Source organism: Phodopus roborovskii, unplaced genomic scaffold (genome assembly GCF_943737965.1).
Source record: "Phodopus roborovskii unplaced genomic scaffold, PHOROB, whole genome shotgun sequence".
Classification (NCBI taxonomy): domain Eukaryota; kingdom Metazoa; phylum Chordata; class Mammalia; order Rodentia; family Cricetidae; genus Phodopus; species Phodopus roborovskii.
The window spans coordinates 12,240,454-12,260,565 of NW_026126448.1; the positions used below are offsets into that span (position 1 = coordinate 12,240,454).

The window sequence follows — 20,112 nt, forward strand, 5'->3', positions numbered from 1 at the left end:
CTGCGGTGCTTTCGGAGCCCAGAAGGAGGCGGGGAGCGGGGAGCAGCTCGGCGCGCGCAGGGCAGGCCGAGGTGCGTGAGGGATGCGCCCAGGGCGAAGGCCCGGAGCTCGACGAGAGGCGCGGCTGGGTCGATCTCCTCGTGACTCCTCCTCCCCCCACCCCCATCAGCCGCTACTAGTCAGGTGATTCCAGGCACGTGATGCACACCACCTTCCCTGCTGCTCCAGAGTGGCACCCGGCCCAGCCAATAAGGAGCCGAAGCTTGGCGGTAGTCCAATCAGGGCCGGGTTTGGGGGCGGGTCCAGCGGCGGCGGCTGCTGCCGGGGGCGGCGGCAACAGCGGCGGCAGGGGGAGGCGGCGGCCTGGCCTGGCCTGGCCTGTCAGGGCGCGGGCGGCGGCGGTCCAGCACCATGTCCCTGCAGTACGGGGCGGAGGAGGCGCCCCTGGCCGGCAGTTACGGAGCAGCCGACTCGTTCCCCAAGGACTTCGGCTACGGTGTGGAGGAGGAGGAAGAGGAGGCAGCGGCGGGCGGCGGTGGTGGCGCGGGGGCCGGCGGTGGCTGCGGCCCGGGCGGCGCTGACAGCTCCAAGCCAAGGATCCTACTCATGGGACTGCGGCGCAGCGGCAAGTCCTCCATCCAGAAGGTGAGCGCCCCGCGCCGGGCCTCCCGCCCTCGCTCGGCCCGCGGCGCTCAGGTGGCGGCCGCCGGGGAGGCCCGAAGAGGGTGGCGGCCTGGCCCAGCGTCCCGGCGCTCGGTCCACGCCTGCGAGCGCAGAGCTTGGGCGCGACACGCTCAGGGTCCCCGAACTGGGCCTTCGCGTCCGACTCTGCCGGCCGAGGGGCGAGCGGGGCGAGCGAGGAGGCGACGCTGGCTGGAGGGTGGAGGCAGGTGCTGGGCACCGCCCTAGGTCTCCGCCCTCTGGGTCGTAGCCCCTGTGGCGTTGAGGAAACCGACTACCCTCTCCAGTTCTCACGTGGAGAACTTGGTGAGCGTGCTCTCCCGCAGCACCTCACTTAGGTGAACCGAGTTTGCAGGGGTCCCCTCCCAAGCTCTGGGCCGCAGCAGCGCCAGAAAGAGTTGTGGCAAAGACTGAGCATCGAAGTACCTTTTGTTATTAGTCTGTTGAAGAACTTCTCTAACGTTTATTTGGGGGAGGGTCCCATTACTGCACCTACTTTATTTAGTTCTGGTCGACTGGTGATTGCAGTTACAGGTGACAGTCTCTTGTAACTGGTCACAAAGATTTTTGGAGATAAGTGTTTTGCATGAATTCGGACATCAGTGCGTTTACCTTGGATCCGAATAGACTTTTTATTTTTGGTGAACACGGAAATAGGGACAGGGTTGAGCTTTTTTTTTTTTTTTTTTTTTTTTTTTTAAATTTTTGTTTGTTTGTTTTGTTTTCCGAGACAGGGTCTCTCAGGGTTTCTCTGTGTGATAGTCCTGGCACTCGCTCTGTAGACCAGGCTGGCCTGAAACTCAGTGATCCACCTGCCTTTGCCTCACAAGTGCTAGGATTAAAGGTGTGTGCCAACACTGATCAGAGTGGCAGGGTTGACTTATTTCAACAAACATCGAACTTCTGATAAAACTTGCTTTGCCAACACCCGGGCTTTCCCTGTTACTACCCTGACACAAAGGTTTATCCAAATCTTTGGTATTTTGTGGATGCGGCCTTTTTAAAAAAGGAGCTACCCTCTCCCCTGCCTATGCTAGACTGTTTTATTTACCTTACTTCTCTTATCTGTGACAAAAGTTGGGCTTTTGGGGGGGAAGAGTGTAGGCAGTATATGTAGGCTTGAACACTTGGCCTTACTTGTTAGATAAGCAAACTACCACCATGAAGCTTGTAAGGGCTTTTTCTCTCTTCCAAGTTAACACTGAGATGCTGTATTATAGGATTGTGTCAGGCAAAAGCTAAAGCTACATCTCCAACCCTGCTGGTTCTCTCTCTTCCTCTTTCTCTCCCTCCCTCCCTCCCTCCTTCCCTCTATCCCTCTATCTCATCCCATCTCAGGCTGGCCTTGGTTGAATTTTTGATCCTGAGTCTACCTCCCCAGGGCTGAGTTTGCAGGTGTGAGCCACCATTGCTAAGTTTTACTTGGTGGTTGGGCTTTATGGATATAGACTAGTGCTACATTTCTGGCTCCCTGCTGGTTTGCTTACCGACTCATTGACTTTACCATTTCTTTTCTCATGTAGCTGCCTCTGTCCCCCTCCCTTAGCCTCCTGTTTGGATTGTTGGTTTGTTTTGTTTTTGAGACAGGGCTTCTCAGTGTAGCTTTGGAGCCTGTCCTGGAGCTCACTCTGTAGACCAGGTTGGCCTCAAACTCACAGAATGCTGGGCAGGATTAAAGACGACTACCGGTCGGCCTCTTTTCAGATTGTAAACTCAGAGCAGGATCCAGTCTATTTTCTTTTCTTTCTTGTTCCTTAGAGCCCGAGGTAGGGATTTGTGTTATTTTTGAATGAGCACAAAGTTTTAACTTTATATAGAACAGATTCATGATCTTAAAGCATGTTTTGACAAGTTTTAAATCTTTGACAAAACACAATAGAGCCTGGCAATTTCTGTACTGGAGGAGGCAATGGTGACAGGATTGAATTTTGAGTCTGGGCTACATAGCTAAGACCCCTTTTTCAAAATAAAACCCCCTCCCTCCCAAAAAAAAAAATCAAAAACTACAAACACTGAGAAGGAAAAGCCAATACATGGAAACAGCATAATCCACTAGTAGTAATGTGGTTAAAATAGTGAAAGGAAACCTCATCTTTAAAGTGGACAAGGGAAGTTAACTTGTGTCTTTTGTCAGAAGTAGAAGGATAGTACCAGTAAATTAGCATCTAGTTAGTACCTTATTTCAAAGTTTTGCAGTTAGTGTCATGGGATTTTTAATATGAATTCTGTAGTTAAATAGTTGTGAAATGATTTCTGTTTCTCTTAACAGGTGGTGTTTCATAAGATGTCACCCAATGAGACTCTCTTTTTGGAAAGTACAAACAAGATTTACAAGGACGACATTTCCAATAGCTCCTTTGTGAACTTCCAGATTTGGGACTTTCCTGGACAGATGGACTTCTTTGACCCAACCTTTGACTATGAAATGATCTTCAGGGGGACAGGAGCATTGATATATGTCATTGACGCACAGGTAGTTAGGCAGAAAGTTGTGTGTGTGCTTCTTTTCTCTGGTGGCAAAAAGATGTAGAAACAGAGGGAAATTGTTTGTTTTCCTTTGTCATGTGCTTGAAGCTTCTCTCTTTACAATAGATTCCATGACAGTGTAAGACATGCAGCTTCTGAGGGATTTTTTTGGGAGCAGACCTGCCATTGTACAATTCCAGGAGATGTCATTTATATTTCTTGAGTCCCCGTTAATGAGCAGTTACCATTGGCTTTCTACCTTATTGGTTAATAGTAGATACTGCTTTGTTAACTATTACAGTGGTCACCTCACCCATCGAAGTATCCCATCAGGAGCCACAATATAAGAAAGAATATGAGGAATGAGTCCATTTTATTTTTTCTGATTTGTTTAAGTTGAGTTCAATCTAGCAAGATATGCTGAGGGCCCACTGTATGTGGTAGGCAGTCAGCAGGATGGGCTGTATCCCTACCCTTGAGCTTACCTATTATATATAAGCTGAGCTAATCATTGTAGAAGATGCTTTTGGAGTGATGCCAACTCCGCAGTGAGTTTTTTCTTATATGTGATCTGATTTACAGAGTATGGTATGGGTAGTTATTCCCATTTATAGATACTTGACTTGAGGTCAAGATTTAAACAACTTGCGTAATGGCAGAGCTGGGATTACTTTAACAGTTCTATTGGGAAGAAATGTACATTTCTTTATAGTAACAGCGTTAAAAATTCAGGCATTGACTTGGTATTTGATTTTCTAAAGAAATTGAAGAGCTTTTTACTAGTTATATGTCAGCATTTCTGAATATTTATGAATAATTAGGGTAGCCTACTTTCTGTGGTTGGGGAAAGAGGTGGTTTGAGGCTTTCTTAACTTGTTACTTGTGTTTTATAAGATTTCTTGTTAAAAATATTTTGTTCTGACTTTCAGGATGACTACATGGAGGCTTTAACACGACTTCACATTACTGTTTCTAAAGCCTACAAGGTTAACCCAGACATGAATTTTGAGGTTTTTATTCACAAAGTTGATGGTCTGTCTGATGATCACAAAATAGAAACACAGAGGGACATTCATCAGAGGGCCAATGATGACCTTGCAGATGCTGGGCTAGAAAAGCTCCATCTTAGGTAACAACATGCGTGTTTGATATGAGAGCCCTGTAAATGTATTCCCATCTCTGTCATTACACACACCAGCTTTCTGTGACTGGTGGGCCCTTCCCCAATTCTGTAATCATTTTGATCTCTTTGTTGAATTCCAAGCTATTTTGTAAGCTTTGTGTTACTGAGAAATTACTTTCCCTTTTTTATTTTCCTGATGATTGAAGTCATGTGAAGTGTTTCCATTGGCGATCTTGCAACTTCATCTCAAGGGACTGGAATCAGGCTGTTTCCTCGTGGCATGAGTCTGCTTTGGGACTTCTCCCCTCTTGATTTCTTCACTTTTTAACCCCGGTTGGCTTTTGCAAGAAATCTGTCATAATTTTTGTGGAAGTTGAGTTTGGGTCTTGTTGATGTCTTAGGAAGAGCCTTTCAAAGGTGCACACTTTCAAGTTTGGGCTGACTCTAGTGTGTCTTAGCTTTTAAAACAGCTTAGACTTCTTAGAAACTTGGGGGGTTAGATAGATTCACTTTTGGCATTTATATAGTGCTGCTGTTGCATTTGAAGAACTGCTGGTTTACAGTTAAATATTAAGAACTTACCCTAAAGAAGGCAAGCTAATTTGTATTGGTGATCATGTATTTTGTGTATTTGTATTCTAAAAGTGTATGAGGAATGTTATTGTATATCTTTTGTGATATTGGGAAGAAATGAGTATTTACAAGTACATAAGAGGATGTCCTTGATCATAAAAACAGCTTAAAGGGGAAACAGAGAAGAGATGCAAGTGTAATTTCCGTATCCCTGCTCTATTATAAAAACTTCCTTCTATGCTCAAGCTAGTTGTCCTATCCCTAAGATTTGTGGACATAGGCTGTAGAATCTTTTGGGTAGTTTGTAGGAAATATTGTAGGGAAAATCTCATTGATGCTCTTTCTTAGACTAAACACAGGTAATTCATACTTTAAAAGAATAAAATTGAGTCTATATAAGAGTTGGGTGTGGTCTTGTACTTTGTAATCCCAGCCTTGGGAAGCAGAGGCAGGAGGATCATTGCAAATTTGAAATCAGCCAACCAAGGCTACTTAGTAAGATCTTGTCTTGAAAGGCAAAAGTAAATAAATGTTTATGAGAGAATATAAAAGTGCCATCCCATAAAAGCCCTCAACTATAGGGATCTGTTAATATTTTTTTTCCTGGAATTTAAAGCATGTACTGGTAAGGAACCATTATGATTCCCTCTACTCGCTGTCAGCTACTGTTGAGTTCTCCAGCACATCCCATGTCTCAGCTATACTCAGAAGGGCCTACACTAAACCTCTTAGCCTCAGTAGAATTTTACATCAAGCTTTCACTATTTATGTGTGTTTTGGGATTGAATCCAGGACTTTGTGCATTCCCTTTGCAAGCATTATACCCTTGAGCACACCCCAAACCTCTATTTATACCAGCAGTTCTATGGATGATGTGCAGCTTGCCTTTGCATTTCTAGGAACTCATCTTATGAACATGTTCTGTGCCTTGCAGATTCTATCTGTCCCCAACCATCTCTAATCCTTACAGATCCTGAGGACTCTAACCTTGCTGAAGTTTTGCCTAAAGGAAACACTGCAATGTCTCTTCCTAACATGATAACCTCACCTCTAGAGTAGAGCCCCTTCTTGATTAGGTTCTTACTTTATAGTCTTGAAATTTTCTCTAAATCATCTCTAAAGTATAAACACAGTTTCTCATTTCTGATGTGGCAATGTGTATATAAGATATGTCAGGAATACAATTAAATGATGAAAAATGTCATCAGTGAAAAAAAAGCAGGTTGAATTGTCCATAGTGTTTAAGGGTCCCCTCTTTCAAATTTGTGGTGTTAAATTTACATGTGATTTCCTTACTGTAGTCCATTTGGAGTCCAACTCCTGCTCTTTATAGGTCTCCCTCCATCCTCCTTAGGCTAATTACCTAATCCTAAGGACCAGTGTAGTTCTTTATTCAGAAGAGGTTGGGTGTTTCAGGGTGTTGTGGCTGCAGACTAATTTGTTTAGTCAGCAAATCCTCGTGAACACTCAGGCAACTGTGAGGGAGATGACAGCTGCCTTTCTCCTGGAGTTTACTATTGAAGAGGACACGGCTCATAAGAAATGTATAGTGGAGTTTTAAGTACTTACCAGTGCTGTGAAGGATAGCAGATACAGGGTTACTATGTGTGTAGGCTGGTGATGGAGGAGAGGAAATAACAGGATCTAATTGTATAGCCCTGGAGCTCTGCTGTGTAGACCAGGCTGGCCTCAAACTCACAGAGATCCACTTGCCTCTTTCCAAGTGCTTGGGATTACAGGCTTATATTACCGTGGCGTCAGGAAAGAAGTTTTTGAGGTAACATTTTAGTAGACATTGGAATTGTATTATTTATTAATGCCACTGCTGGGTGTGGTGACAAAAGCCTGTAATCCCAGCTTTACTCAGGGAGGGAGAAGCAGGAAGATGAGAAAATCAGGGTCATTCTCAGCTATATAGAGTTTGAAGCCAGCCTGTCTCTATGCTGCTTTGTCTAAAAAAGCCAAGGTAAATAAAAACAAATGGCCCTGTCTCTACCTTCAGTTTTGGTCTTGACTTTTGTCTCAGTTTTGTGCTTGGGAAGTAAGCTTTAAGGGTTGGGTTGCAAAGCTTATGTGGCCCTCTGGGTTTCTCTTGGGTTCTCCCTCAGTTACCTTCTGTGTAATGCAGCAAAGAGGGTGATTGGCATGACCAGGTTGAGAAATGGTCTTATTATCAGAAATGGTGAGACTAGTAGACGGGTATATTTGAAAGTTAAGGAACTTGAAATTTAAGGCATTGTGATAGTAGTTACTGAACTTATTTTATGAAATAACCATCCTGTTTTGTATTTTTTTCAGCTTTTATTTGACTAGCATCTATGACCACTCAATATTTGAAGCCTTCAGTAAGGTGGTTCAGAAACTCATTCCACAACTACCAACTTTGGAAAATCTATTAAATATCTTTATATCAGTAAGTGAACTGTTTACTTTTAAATAATTTCCAATTTTATCATTGTTAAATGTGTTTGCATTTAATTCTCCAAAATAAAAATCAGTGACTCATCATGTAAGATAAATAATAGCATAAAGTATAGTTTAATTTGTTTTATTCTGTTTTTTTTTTTTTTTTTTTTTTTGGTCTTTTAGGTAAAGTTCCCTGTACTTCTTTAATTATAAGCTTCTTCATAACATCTGGGATATAGCTTTGTGGCAGAGCACTGCTTAGCATGTGAAAAGTCATAGGATCAGTTTCTAGCAACACACACACACACACACACACACACGTAATAATTAATAATGACTTCCTGCTGGATGTGGTATTGTACACCTGTAATCCCATCACACAAGGTAAAGGTAGAAGGATTGTAAAGCTCTGCCTAAAGTCTCCCAACCAAACATCATTTATTTTTGGTGTTTAATTGTATATTAAAGGTGATGTGAAAGGTTGGAGTAGAGTTCATTGGTAGAACATTTATTGAACCCTACATTCAATATCCCAGAACCATAAAAAAAAAAAAAAAAGATAAGAACAAAATATGGAGAATGTTACTTTTAAAATTAAGAATATTTTTTAGGAATTTAAGGTCTATGAAAAATTGCGTATTGTGATTCCTAAAAGAAACTGAACACTTACCCAATTTTGTTTTTTCAAGAATTCAGGTATTGAAAAAGCTTTTCTCTTTGATGTTGTCAGCAAAATCTACATTGCAACAGACAGTTCCCCTGTGGATATGCAGTCTTATGAACTTTGCTGTGACATGATTGATGTTGTAATTGATGTGTCTTGTATATATGGGTAAGTGCTTTACACATCTCTGCAAGATCCCAGATAGGTGGAAAACTTACCCAATTCCTACCTCTGGCTTATACTGAATGAAATGAGAATTTTTTATTTTTAAAATTACATTTATTTACTTATCATATGTGTGGTTATAAATGTGTGAGTGTGATTGTAGTACTACCTAGGTTGTGGTCAGAGGACAGCTTTGGGGAGTTGATTCTTTCTACTATTTTGGTCTGGGTGATAGATCTCAGGTTGTCAGGCTTGGTGGCAAGTACCCTTGCCCACTGTGCCATTTCATCAGCCTGAAGTGGGATTGTTTAGAACACGTGTGCCAGCTGAGAACATGATGTCTCTGTAAGCTGGACCTTCAGAAAGGACTTTGTATCATTTTCTCTTTCTTGGCACTTGGCAAGATTTAAACAAAAGAACCCACTAGAGTAAGTTATTTAAAATGGTCTGGGGACCAAGCAGATTTCTGTGAGTTTGAGGATAGCTTGGTCTACATAGTGAATTCCATGCTAGCCAGGGCTACAAATTGAGACCCTGTCTCAAACTCTTCCCAAGATGGTCTGAACAGCCAGGTGTGAGGCCATGTTCATCTGTAGAATCTCAGCTCTTGGGAGGATCAGAAGTTGAAGGTAGCCCTATCTATCGAACCAAACAGTAGTAAATAAAGCACACTAAAATGGTCTGAGTAAATGCCACTTCCTAATTTAAACTCAGGTTCCATGGAATGAGGGACTTTCTTTTCTTTCTTTCTTTCTTTTTTTCTTTCTTTCTTTTTCTTTCATTTCCTTCCTTCCTTCCTTCCTTCCTTCCTTCCTTCCTTCCTTCCTTCCTTCCTTTCTTTCTTTCTTTCTATGGTTTCAATATGTAGCCCTGGCTGGCCTAGAACTCACTATGTAGACCAGATTGGCCTTAAACTCACAGATATCTTCCCATGTCTGCTCAGCTTTGGCTGGTATTCTTAATCTTAATAGTGTCTTAAAAAACAAATAAGATTTTAGTTGGGCATGGTGATGCACACCTTTAATCCCAGCAATTGGAAGGCAAAGGCAGTCGGATCTTTGAGTTTGAGGCCAGCCTACTATACAGAGTGAGTTCTGGAACAGCCAGGGCTATGTCATCAGTGAAACCCTGTCTCAAACAAACAAGTAAAAAAATCATAATTTTAGTTTTTAGAAGGACTTGCACATAAAATATTTGATTCATACATGTGATTTCTGAAATAAGTCTCTCAAATACAGGTGCTTAGATAGACATTCCATAAACTCTATGTAGAGACTAAGAAAACACCAAAACCAGATGATTTTGTAGACTAGCCCTCTCTCCTCTGTGTATTAGCATTAGAATGCCAGGCTGCTTTCAGCATGTGTGCTTTCTAATTCACCTACCCATCCTGTTGGTGACTTCCTTCAGCTGCCTGTGACTATAGAATACCTTACCTTGTCTATATTTGTCTGTTCTCACTGATTATATGCTGTCTTTTGTTCTACTTTCTGTAATAAAAGTGAGGTGGTCTGTTACTTAATTCAGTGTTTTCCATTCTTAAAAATAAGATGGTTAGTACATGTTGCTTTAAAAAAAGAAAACTAGTCAAAATTTTATAAGCTAGCTTTACATTTTTCAAACTTGTTTATTTTATGTGTTTGTCCTCCATGGTGCTTAAGTGAAGATGGGATGACCTCTTTTGGGTGTGGGTTCTCAACCTTCTGCTTTGTTGAGACAGGGTCTCAATTGTTTTTTATGTACCGTGGACTCCAGACTCAATTGGTCCTTCTGTGCTGAACCTCCTTTCTCCACCTTTCCAATTGCTTCATTCAGCTGTGATGTCAGGCTAGTGCAGCCAGTGTTTTACAAGCTGAGCCATCTCTCTGGCCCTGTCACCTGGTTTTTAAACTATAATCAATTTTCATATTTTAGAGCTTTCATTTGCAAGCTGTATCAGTACAAATAAATATGAGGGAAGGTTTGAAGTCTGCTGTGTTCCATGCATCCCATGTAAGTGGGCATGAATGTATAAGATACTGATGCGTCACAGGAGAACTGTATTTGATAGTTGGCATTCATTTTATCTAAGGATACCTGCTAGTCTTTTCATTGAGAATTTCAGCACTAGCCAGGTTCCCTTTCCTCTCAACTGAACCCCTTTAGGGTGTGTTGCTTCTAAATCTGCTTCCTCTTGGCTGTGACCTTCCTGCTTCTGCTTGGACCTATTGTGACTAAAATTCAGATAAGCATACTTGCTTTTAAAAAGTCTTTTTTTTTTTTTTGTTTTTGTTTCTTTTGAGACAGATTCCCAAGTCTGGGCTAGCCTCAGACTTGACATATATTAGAGGATAACCTTGGACTTCTAATCCTCCTGTCTCCAAAGTGCTAGGATTATAGGTGTTCATCAGCACACACACCTGTTTTATGTGGGTGTGGAAGTTAGCTGTATCCCTAAAACAAAAACAAAAAAACCCTGTAAATTTTGAGTCTGCTTTTTAAGGTAATTAGCATATTTTATTTAACTTGATTATTCATCAAAATCTGTCTAATTTAGACATAAATAGCTGTCTAGATGCCTCTTGTTCTCTCAGCCCCCATAATTTGTATTAGCTAAGCAAGTTCGTGCTCACAAAACTGTGTCCCCAGCCAAGAATGTACATTTAATGTTCTTTTCAATTAAAAAGATTGTGCGTACACATGTCCGCACGTGAATTGTAGCACACATGAAGGTCAGAGGACAACTTTGTGGAGTTACTTCTCTATTTTACCTTAATGTGGGTTCCAGGAATTCAGCTCAGGTCATCAAGCTTACATGACATAACTTTCTCATGTTAGTGTGTAACTCGAATCATGTGGGTCCATCCACAGATGTCCATGTATGTCTGTATTGCTTGTTGTCAGCTGGTGCCTGCTCTCACTTCCTGTGTGGCATAGAATAGGATCTCCTTGACCTCTGGCTATCAGCTGACAGTACAGAGCACTGCATTTCCTCTTCTCCCACCAGAAGGAAGCAGTTTCTTTTTATACACATAAAGCACGTGGCTCAGACTTCCCTATTGCTTTGATATTGGAAACTGCTTGGGATTAAATTAAAACCCTAAGTTTGAGCCCAGACCTTGCCAAATATATTTTTACTTGTTGTGAATTAGAGTTTTAGGACTTTAAAATGGGCATAATTTTGTATTTGGATTACTATGTTTAACACACACACACACCAGTTAAGTGGCTAAATAGTGCAATAGTAACAATTCTCTGGATTTTTGTGAGAATCAAATTAATGCATGAAAAGGTAAGCTATAGAATTTAGAGCAATTTAAAAACTAAGCCTTCCTTCATGAAAACAATACATGAGATGGTAAACATGAGAAAATAAGAGGGAAACATTGTTTCCTTCCAGGTACCTGTTGGTAGTATTTCCTTCTTAGTATGTGTCCTTCACTTTTTTTTTTTAAACAAGGTTTTTGAATTGCTTTTTCTGTCTCTTTAAAACAGGCTGGCTTTGAATTTTCCATTTTCTTCCCTCAGACTCTTTGGTGCTGGTGCCTTTCCTCCTCCTTTGGAAAGCAACAGTACTTCTTTTAAGATTTGTTTGTTTATTATGAGCATGTGTCTGTGCACCTGCATGCGTTTTTGTGCACCATGTATGTGTACCCCTCAGAGGTCAGAGAGCACATCAGATTGCTGAGACTGGAACGTTGAGATTCCCTGCTGTCTGATGTGTGTGCTGGGAACCAAACCTGGGTCCTCTAGAAGAGCAGTAAGTTCTTTAGCTAGTAGGCCATCCTTCCAGCCCTCAGGCACAGGTGTATGCATGCTATAGTACTACATGTGGAGGTCAGACTTGGGGGAGTCATGTCGGTGTTTCTTTCCACTTGTGGATCGAACTCCAGTGGTTAGGCTTGGCAGCAGACTCCTTTACCTGATAAGCTGCCTCACCAGCCCTCAAACTCCATTTAAAAGTTGTTGACTTTTAAATAATTCTACCTCTCTCTGGCTGGGACTGGTCTTCTGTAAACTTTATTAATTTGAAAACAACAAAAGATGTCTGAGAAAGGGTGTGCTGGGATTGGCATGTAGAATATGCCCTACAGTACCTGGCTGAGGTGGTGACAGGTCCTGGGTGGTCATGTAGCTTGAGGGAAGTGGGAGAGGAGGCCCTCAGCTGAGCCTGCAGAGCACAGTCTGGGCAGGTGAGTGGCCAGCATGATGTTGGACATGTCAGTGGTCAGAGCTACATTATCACCTTTGTCTCCAAATGCTTGAGTCCAGTGGTGACAGAGGGATGTGCACAGCTTTGCTGTTACCAGAAGCTCCGGGGTTGTGTTAGGAATACCCTAGGTGATGGCTGTCTCAGTGTATTTAAGGCAGTATTGTTCCTTCTCAAAAAAACCTTTGGGGATGGGGTAGAAAGGTTTGCTCCTGTATACAATGTCTTGTTGGGAAATTTATAATAAATGGTGCTTTCTTTTAAAATAGATTAAAGGAAGATGGAAGTGGAAGTGCTTATGACAAAGAATCGATGGCCATTATCAAGCTGAATAATACAACTGTCCTTTATTTAAAGGAAGTCACTAAGTTTTTGGCACTGGTTTGCATTCTTAGGGAAGAAAGCTTTGAACGCAAAGGTAATGAAGCTTTTTTTAAAAAAAGCTGCCCATATTTATTATTCATTGTTTAAATTTTGTTCCTTTTTAAAAATTTAATTTTTTGCTGTATGTGTGTGTCCAGGTCTGCGTGCACCTGTGCCACTGAGTGTATGTTTATGTACTGCAGTGCCAGTGGATGCCAGAAGGCATTGGATACCCAGGAACTGGAGTTACAGGATGCTGTGAGCCATCATTAAAAAGAAAGCCTGTGGTGGTAGCACACACCTTTAGTCCCAGCACTCAGGAGGCAGAGACAGGCAGATCCCTGTGAGTTTCAGGCCAGCCTGGTCTATAGAGCTAGTTCCAGGGCAGCCAGAGCTACATAGAGAAACATTGTTTTAGAAAACAAAACCAAAACAACAACAAAAAAGGACTTACTTATTATTTTATATGTATATGTGTATGCCCGAGTGTATGTATGTATACTACATGGGTGTAGAAGCCTGAAGTGGGCAAAAGAGGCTATCAGATCCCCTGGAACACTGGAGCTATAGGTGGTTTTGAGCCATCATTGAGTGCTGGCAACCAAACTTGGGTCTTCTGCAAGAACAGCAAGCACTCTTAACTGTTGAGCCATTTCTCTAGGCCCCAAAGAGTTGTTTTTTAGTTTTTATTATTTTGCTTGAATGTATATTTGTGAACCATTTGTATGCATTGCCCACAGAGGCCAGAAGAAAGTGTCAGATGCCCTGGAACTGGAGTTATAGATGGTTGTAGCCACCATGTGTCTACTGTAAATCAAATCCTGGTCCTTTGGAAGAGCAGCCAGAGCTCTTAATCTCTGAGCCATATCTCCAGCCTAAAGAGTTGTTCTTTGACTGTTGCTTTGTTTTTGAGACAGGGTCTCTATGATATAGCTCTGGATGTTCTGGAACTTGTTATGTAGACCAGGCCATCTTTGAACTCACAGAAACCCACCTGCCTAGTGAATGCTGGTATTAAAAGCATGGGCCACCACACCCAGCTAAAAATCTGTTCTTAAGTTACATTTTTGGTTATGATTTCTCAGGTTCTTGAAGTATTGCACCATAATGCTAATGGCTATCTTACACATCAGTTTAAATACTTCCATACCTTCTGTCTACATGTAGCCCAGACATTCTCTTTCCTTTTATATTTTTGGTTGTGAGCCTCATCTTTAATGGCTGAGCTATCCCTCCAGTCCTCTGTTTCCTTTTAATCTTGTGCTTTAAATCAAGTTTTTGTTTTTGTTTTTTAAAATCCCATCCATCCCCTTTTCCTCCTTTGTTGGCTCTTCTTGCCTGTGGTTTGTTTCCCATCTAAACCAGTTCTCAGCTATCTCCTCTTGCTGCATTCGATGGCCTCTCTTACTCTGCAGGCTCTTTAGTCTTCTAGATCATGTGGCTGCCAGTCCTTCCTTGGTCACAGCTTTCTTCTTTGGGTCACCTTGTATATTTTTCTGTCTCCTGTTTCCTTCTGGCTGGTTTTCTTTGTTCTTAATCCTGTGTTCTTCAGAGTCAAATCTTTTTACTTAATTATTACTCTTTAGGACAGCTTCTCCACTTCATGGCTTGAGAGTTTGTTCTTGCCTACTGTGGGCTCCCGGGATTGAATTTAGGTTGTTAGGCTTACTTGGGAAGTGCTTTTGTCCATTTTGAGTGAAAAAAAAAATTACACCTGCAACTTTCTGGATGTCGTTCTAGTACCAATAGTGAGACATCTCCACTTCAGTATTTGCCAGTGTTGTGGCCAGTCATCATTGATTGATGGTGAACCCCCCCCATCTTCTTTTCCTTTCTGACTCTTTCCTCCCCTGCTTCTGACATGTGTTATGCCATTTTTCTTATGTTCAAACTTCAATGGCTTGTGGTCAGGTAATTGGTGTTTTAAGATTCCTTTGTAGGTTGTTCCATAGATGGGATTTCATGGTCTTCTTTTTTCATTCTTCTGCATTGCTCACATTGAATTTTTTCCCTCCCTCCTTCCCTCTCTTTTGCTCTCTCACTCTCTCGCTCTCTTTCTCCCTTCTGGCTTTTTCAAGACAGGGTTTCTCTGTAACTGCCCTGGCTGTCCTGGAACTCACTTTATAGACTGCCCAGGCTGGGCCTCGAATTCACAGAGATATGCCTGCCTCTGCCTCCTGAGAATTAGAGTTCCAGGACAGGTAGGGCTGTTACATAAAGAAACCCTGTCTCAGAAAAAGAAAAGAAAGAAAATCCCATTTTTATGTCTGTGCCTTAAAAGAAATATTTATATATAAAATATTTTCCATATTAAGCAAAACATGTGTATTTACTTTTGACCTTAAGAACCAATGTGTTGTCTAGGAGGTAGTTCAGTGGTTAAGATCACCTCCTGCTCAATCAGATGGCTGTAGCAGCCAGGTGGAGTGGCTCACAACCACCTGTAAGTATAGCTCCAGGATCTGATGCCTCCTGGCCTCGTGGGCACTCTGTCAGGTGCACACACCCACACACATATACACAGAGTTAAAAGAGCAAACACGACATTCAACTGCAGTTTTCTGTATTTTTTTTTTTTTTTTAATCTACATCCCTTTTTTGGTGTTGTGTATTTTATTTTTCCTATGTATAATTTACTCTTTTATTTCAATAGTATGCAAATGATACTAAATTGAAGTTAGTTTTTCTTCTTGTTCAAGTTTATTTTTTGATATTTCCCACTGTTTGCATATTGAAGTTTATTTTTGTTGCTAGACATTTAGATTTTGTCCTTCCTTCCTTCCTTCCTTCCTTCCTTCCTTCCTTCCTTCCTTCCTTCCTTCCTTTCTTTTTAACTGTTTCAAGATAGGGTTTCTCTGTAACCACTCTGGCTGTCCTGGAACTCACTTTGTAGACAAGGCTGGCCTCAGAAATCCACCTGCCTCTGCCTCCTGAGTGCTGGGATTACAGGCATGTGCCACCATTGCCTGGCACTCATTTAGATTGTTTTAAGATACAATTAATTTTGTGAAAAATACCCATGGATTAGCCATATATGATGGCTCATATCTTTAGTCCCAGCACTTGAAAGGCAGAAACAGGATTGTTGTATGTTTGAGGCCAGCTAGTGTCTTAGGGTTTCTGTTGCTGTGATCAAACACCATGACCATAAACAGCTTTGGGAGGAAATTTTATTTCATCTTACAGTTACAATCACAGTTCATCGATGAGAGAATCAGGGCAGGAACATGAAGGCAGGAGCAGATGCAGAGGCCATTGAGGGGAGCAGCAGTTTGCTTCCCCTGGCTTGCTCAGCCTGCTTTCTTATAGAACCCAGGACCACTAACCCAGGGATGGCACCACCCATAAAGGCTGGGCCCTCCCCCTCAATCATCAATCAAGAAAGCGAGGCAGCATTTTCTTATGAAATTCCCTCTTTCCAGATGACCTACTTGTGTCAAGTGACATGAAACTAGCCAGCACACTAGGACTGTAAAACAAGATTCTGTGATGAAACAAAGCAGGCTGAAGATGTAGCTTCATTGTTAAGAGTGTTTGTGTAGCATGTAGGAGGCTCTGGGTTCACAATCCCTAGGACCACATAAACTGGGTATGGTGGTACACACTTATAATCCCAGCACTTTGGAGATGGAGGCAGGGTCAGGAGTTTAAGATTATCCTTGGCTGCTTAATGGGTTTGAGACCAGCCTGTGCTGCATGAAAGAGTGCCTCAAAAAAATGAACAAACAATAGTAACAGCAACAAACCCTAAACCAAGGCCAATGCCCATGAACAGATTTGCTTTGCACATGAGTCTTTTGTCTCTAGGGTGAGTATGCAGGAATGGAATGGATAGACACATTTACAAAGGACTCTCCTAGTGGCTTTACCATTTACCCCCTCACAGTACTGTGAGGGTGTTTTCATACTGTTTTGTAGGTATGAAATGATACTTTTACATATTTGGTCGTCAATTAGAACAGATATCTTATCATGGCAAGCACCTTTTTGTAGACATTCAGGTTTCTTTGGTAACTTGTTTCTGTTACATTGAATTTATTTGTGTATATGTGTGCACATGTACAAAAGTAAGAGAACTTATTGAAATCTAGCCAGTATATCCAAAGTTCAGCCTCATCCATGAAGTTTTCACTGCCAGCTTTGCCCTGCCTGCATTTAGCTCTCCCTTCTGTGGACGTATTTAGTTGGCAGATTGTTTTGATTTGTTGTATTTTGGCTTTCTGCCCCAGCTAGCATATGCTTGAAATTGTGGACTGATGCAGCTTCTTTTGACACATACTTCCGCTATCCTGACTTATCCAGTCCACTATAGATTACTTTAAGGTCACATAATGTCTAGATAGGCCACACAGTGCTTTTTAGTGTTTGATATGGACAAGTATAGGTGGGATAGTCTTCCTGTGCTGGTGGGTATATATGGTGGTTTTAAGAATTAAAGAGCTAGCTGTTCAGTTTGGGCATTTTAGGATTTCAAGCCTAGTGCCTCTATATAGTTCAGGGGAGGCTGGGAAGTGGAATGCTTTAAGCTCAATATCTGCTGCTTGTTCAGAATTGGGGTTCCACATGTAAAGATGAAGGGGGAAAATGTCAACCTGCCTTTCTCTCACAAGAGAAACCTTTGTTCACCCAAACTCTTAGGTGGTTGTTCAGCAGTTCCAAAAACAGATGGAAAGGAGTCTCCCCTCCTGAAGATGAGCACAGGCTGCAGGAACCCTGCTGAGCTTGTGCCTGTGCATCCTGCCTGCTTCCTGCAGACCTCACTAACTGCTCTTCTGGGCAGTTTGTTCGTAGAAAGAATTTTACTCTGATTCAGATTGCATTAATGTATCTACCTTCCCACTTGATTTTTTAAAAAAAAAATTTTTAATGGTTTTTAGCGGCAGGGTTTCTCTGTGTAATAGCTCTGGCTATTCTGGAACTAGCTTTGTAGACCAGGCTGGCCTTAAACAGAGATCCGCCTGCCTCTGCCTCCCTAGTGCTGGTATTAAAGGTGTGTGCCACCATTGCCGGCCCTATTTGATTGTTAGATTATCAGCCCTTCCTGTCCACTCCTGTCTTAAAGGTAATAGTGTTAGCAGCTGAGTTCTTGCTTTACCCTGATTGCAATGTGGAGAATTTCAGATAGCAGAGAGCTTCACAGTTAACATTAAGTAGACAGGTTCTTTCTCTCTCTCGCAGGTTTGATAGACTACAACTTCCACTGTTTTCGAAAAGCTATCCACGAGGTGTTTGAGGTGGGTGTGACTTCTCACAGGAGCTGCAGTCACCAGACCAGTGCCCCGAGCCTGAAAGCATTGGCACACAATGGCACGCCGAGGAATGCCATCTAGTGTGAATCTCAGCAATTGAGGCCCAGTGCCAGCTCACTCCTCACTCCAGGGTCAGATGCCATGTGCTGCAGGACACGGGAGCTGCTGCCTATGGGAGTCTGGAGATGATGGTGGAGTTCTCGCTTAGATGAAAGCTCTTCGGCTGGCTCTGTGCACCTGAAGCTACTATCTCTTTAAACTACGGCACAAAAGAATTACAGAGAACTCAGAACTCAGTGTGTCTTTCTTCTCTTTGGGTCCTACCTTAAATAGTTGGAGTAATTTGGACCTGGAGGTGATACCAGTTATCCATCTTTACCAGTGAATGTTGCTGTCAATTCCAGCCTAAAACAATAGGAAAACCGAGTTTTATACGCTTTCTTTAGGCTTTCACTTGAGTAGTGTCTAAAGACCTTGCTTTGCTTATGTTCTAACACTGCCTCTCAGAGCTCAGATCTCACTGTACCTCTCAGACCTCAGAAGATGCAGCAAAGGATGTTTCTGTGTTTGTCCTGAAGAAAAGAGGAGGTGTGCTCGGCATCAGGGGAGAGAGAGAGAGCGCCAGGCTCAGCAAGGGCTGCATCCGTTCCCTGGATGTGTAGAGGAGAAAACTGAAATGAGAGAATTTCCACAACTGTGTTTTGGGTGGCACATGATGCACTCTCTTCATTTGATCATGATCATGCATAATGTAACAAAGGGAATTAAGACAGAAAGGTCCTCCCCACAATTCCCTACAGTGAGGGGACAAACTCATTATGTCACTGAAGTACTTAGCTCACTTTTCTTTAATTTTGATGCCATGCCTTTTATTCTATGCTGTGTAAGCTCTTTAAGAATTGTTTTTTGACCACAGATGACCAAAAGGCTCTGGTGGACTGCCCACTGTGGTTCAATGGGACAGTGTTTGTTATTTTACATACCCTGTTTCTGGTATTCTGACACCAAGTGTCATCTGTGGTACTTTCCTTTGCCTAGGATATGAATTCATAATTGTTTCTCTTGTTCATGGCTGATACCTTTCCCATTGATTTAGACTTACTCATTTTCATAACTGCACATGCCCAGTAGTCACATTCCAAAGCCACTGGGCCACTTGAGTGCATCAGCGCCGCTGTTGAGTAACGTACTCAGGTCTGTAACCTAGCAGTGAGACTTGGAGCGCTTCCTGCAGATGACTGACTGTTGAGTATTTACATGGACCATGGTGATATCCAAAGGAAAAATGCTTTTATATTTATAGATTATTTCATTGAACTATATGTAAAAATGGGTATCAATAAATGTATTTACTCCAAAAAGTTTTCCTTGTGTTTGAGAGTGCTTAGTTGGTTAGATGTGGTGGATCCTCTCTTAGCAGTTCTTGCTGTTACTGCCATGGTTACCATTCCTTCTGTTTCAGGACTTTCAGGTTCTGTCTTGATGTCATTTCCATGGCTCATTTCTGCTATGGGGTAGGAGGTATGAGAATGTGTTAGGATTTGGGCTTTTATGTCAACAGTCCCACTGGTAGTGGAAGTGTCCAGAGCCTGGCATGGCTTGTGCATTACCTCCAAGCTGAGGGTAAGGAGACTACGAAGTGGAGCAGGAGTAGAAGACAGTGGGTGAGATGACTCGGCTGTTGAAACCAAGCCTGATGACCTAAGTTCAACCCTTAGGATCCATATGGCAGAAGGCAAGAACACACATGCAAAGTTGTCCTTTAAATTCTGCACATACACTGTAGTGCACATATGCCTTTACTACCTAACAATAAATGTAAGAGAACCCCTAAAACCATGGTATCAAGTCTCCTAGGTACTCATTAATAACCTCTGCATATCAGATTTACATAAAAACATAGGTGAGCCTAAGCTGACTGAAGAAATACTCATTAACCAGAAGAAATATTTTTTGAAGGATGTTTATTTTCTTAATTTGGCCAATTTAGAAGCTAAGTTTTGAAACTTTATAATAGAAGTCACAAACATGTCTGGGGAAAAAAGTTTATTAAATATATCTATTTCCTGTTAGACACAGCGGCAACAGGTCAGGATGGTAGAGAACCTTGCTGAGAGCTGTGGATAGGGTGCTATGTACCTTGAACTCCAAGGCATGTCCTTCCTCATACCTAAGCCAAGCCACAGCTGTAAACCCAGGTGGCCAAACATAGATGCAGCTGGTGGCAGAGGAG

General features: G+C 42.1%; 1 protein-coding gene across 1 annotated transcript; it reads left to right on the plus strand.

The window, feature by feature from the left end:
• The first annotated feature begins 327 nt into the window (after positions 1 to 327).
• On the plus strand, positions 328 to 19,241 carry Rragc (Ras related GTP binding C). Its single transcript, XM_051188733.1, has 7 exons — positions 328 to 645; positions 2,951 to 3,154; positions 4,077 to 4,276; positions 7,142 to 7,256; positions 7,939 to 8,081; positions 12,537 to 12,685; positions 17,809 to 19,241. The coding sequence occupies exons 1-7, from the start codon at positions 412 to 414 to the stop codon at positions 17,958 to 17,960; spliced, it is 1,197 nt and encodes a 398-aa protein (XP_051044690.1). The 5' UTR covers positions 328 to 411; the 3' UTR covers positions 17,961 to 19,241.
• Positions 19,242 to 20,112: the final 871 nt, after the last annotated feature.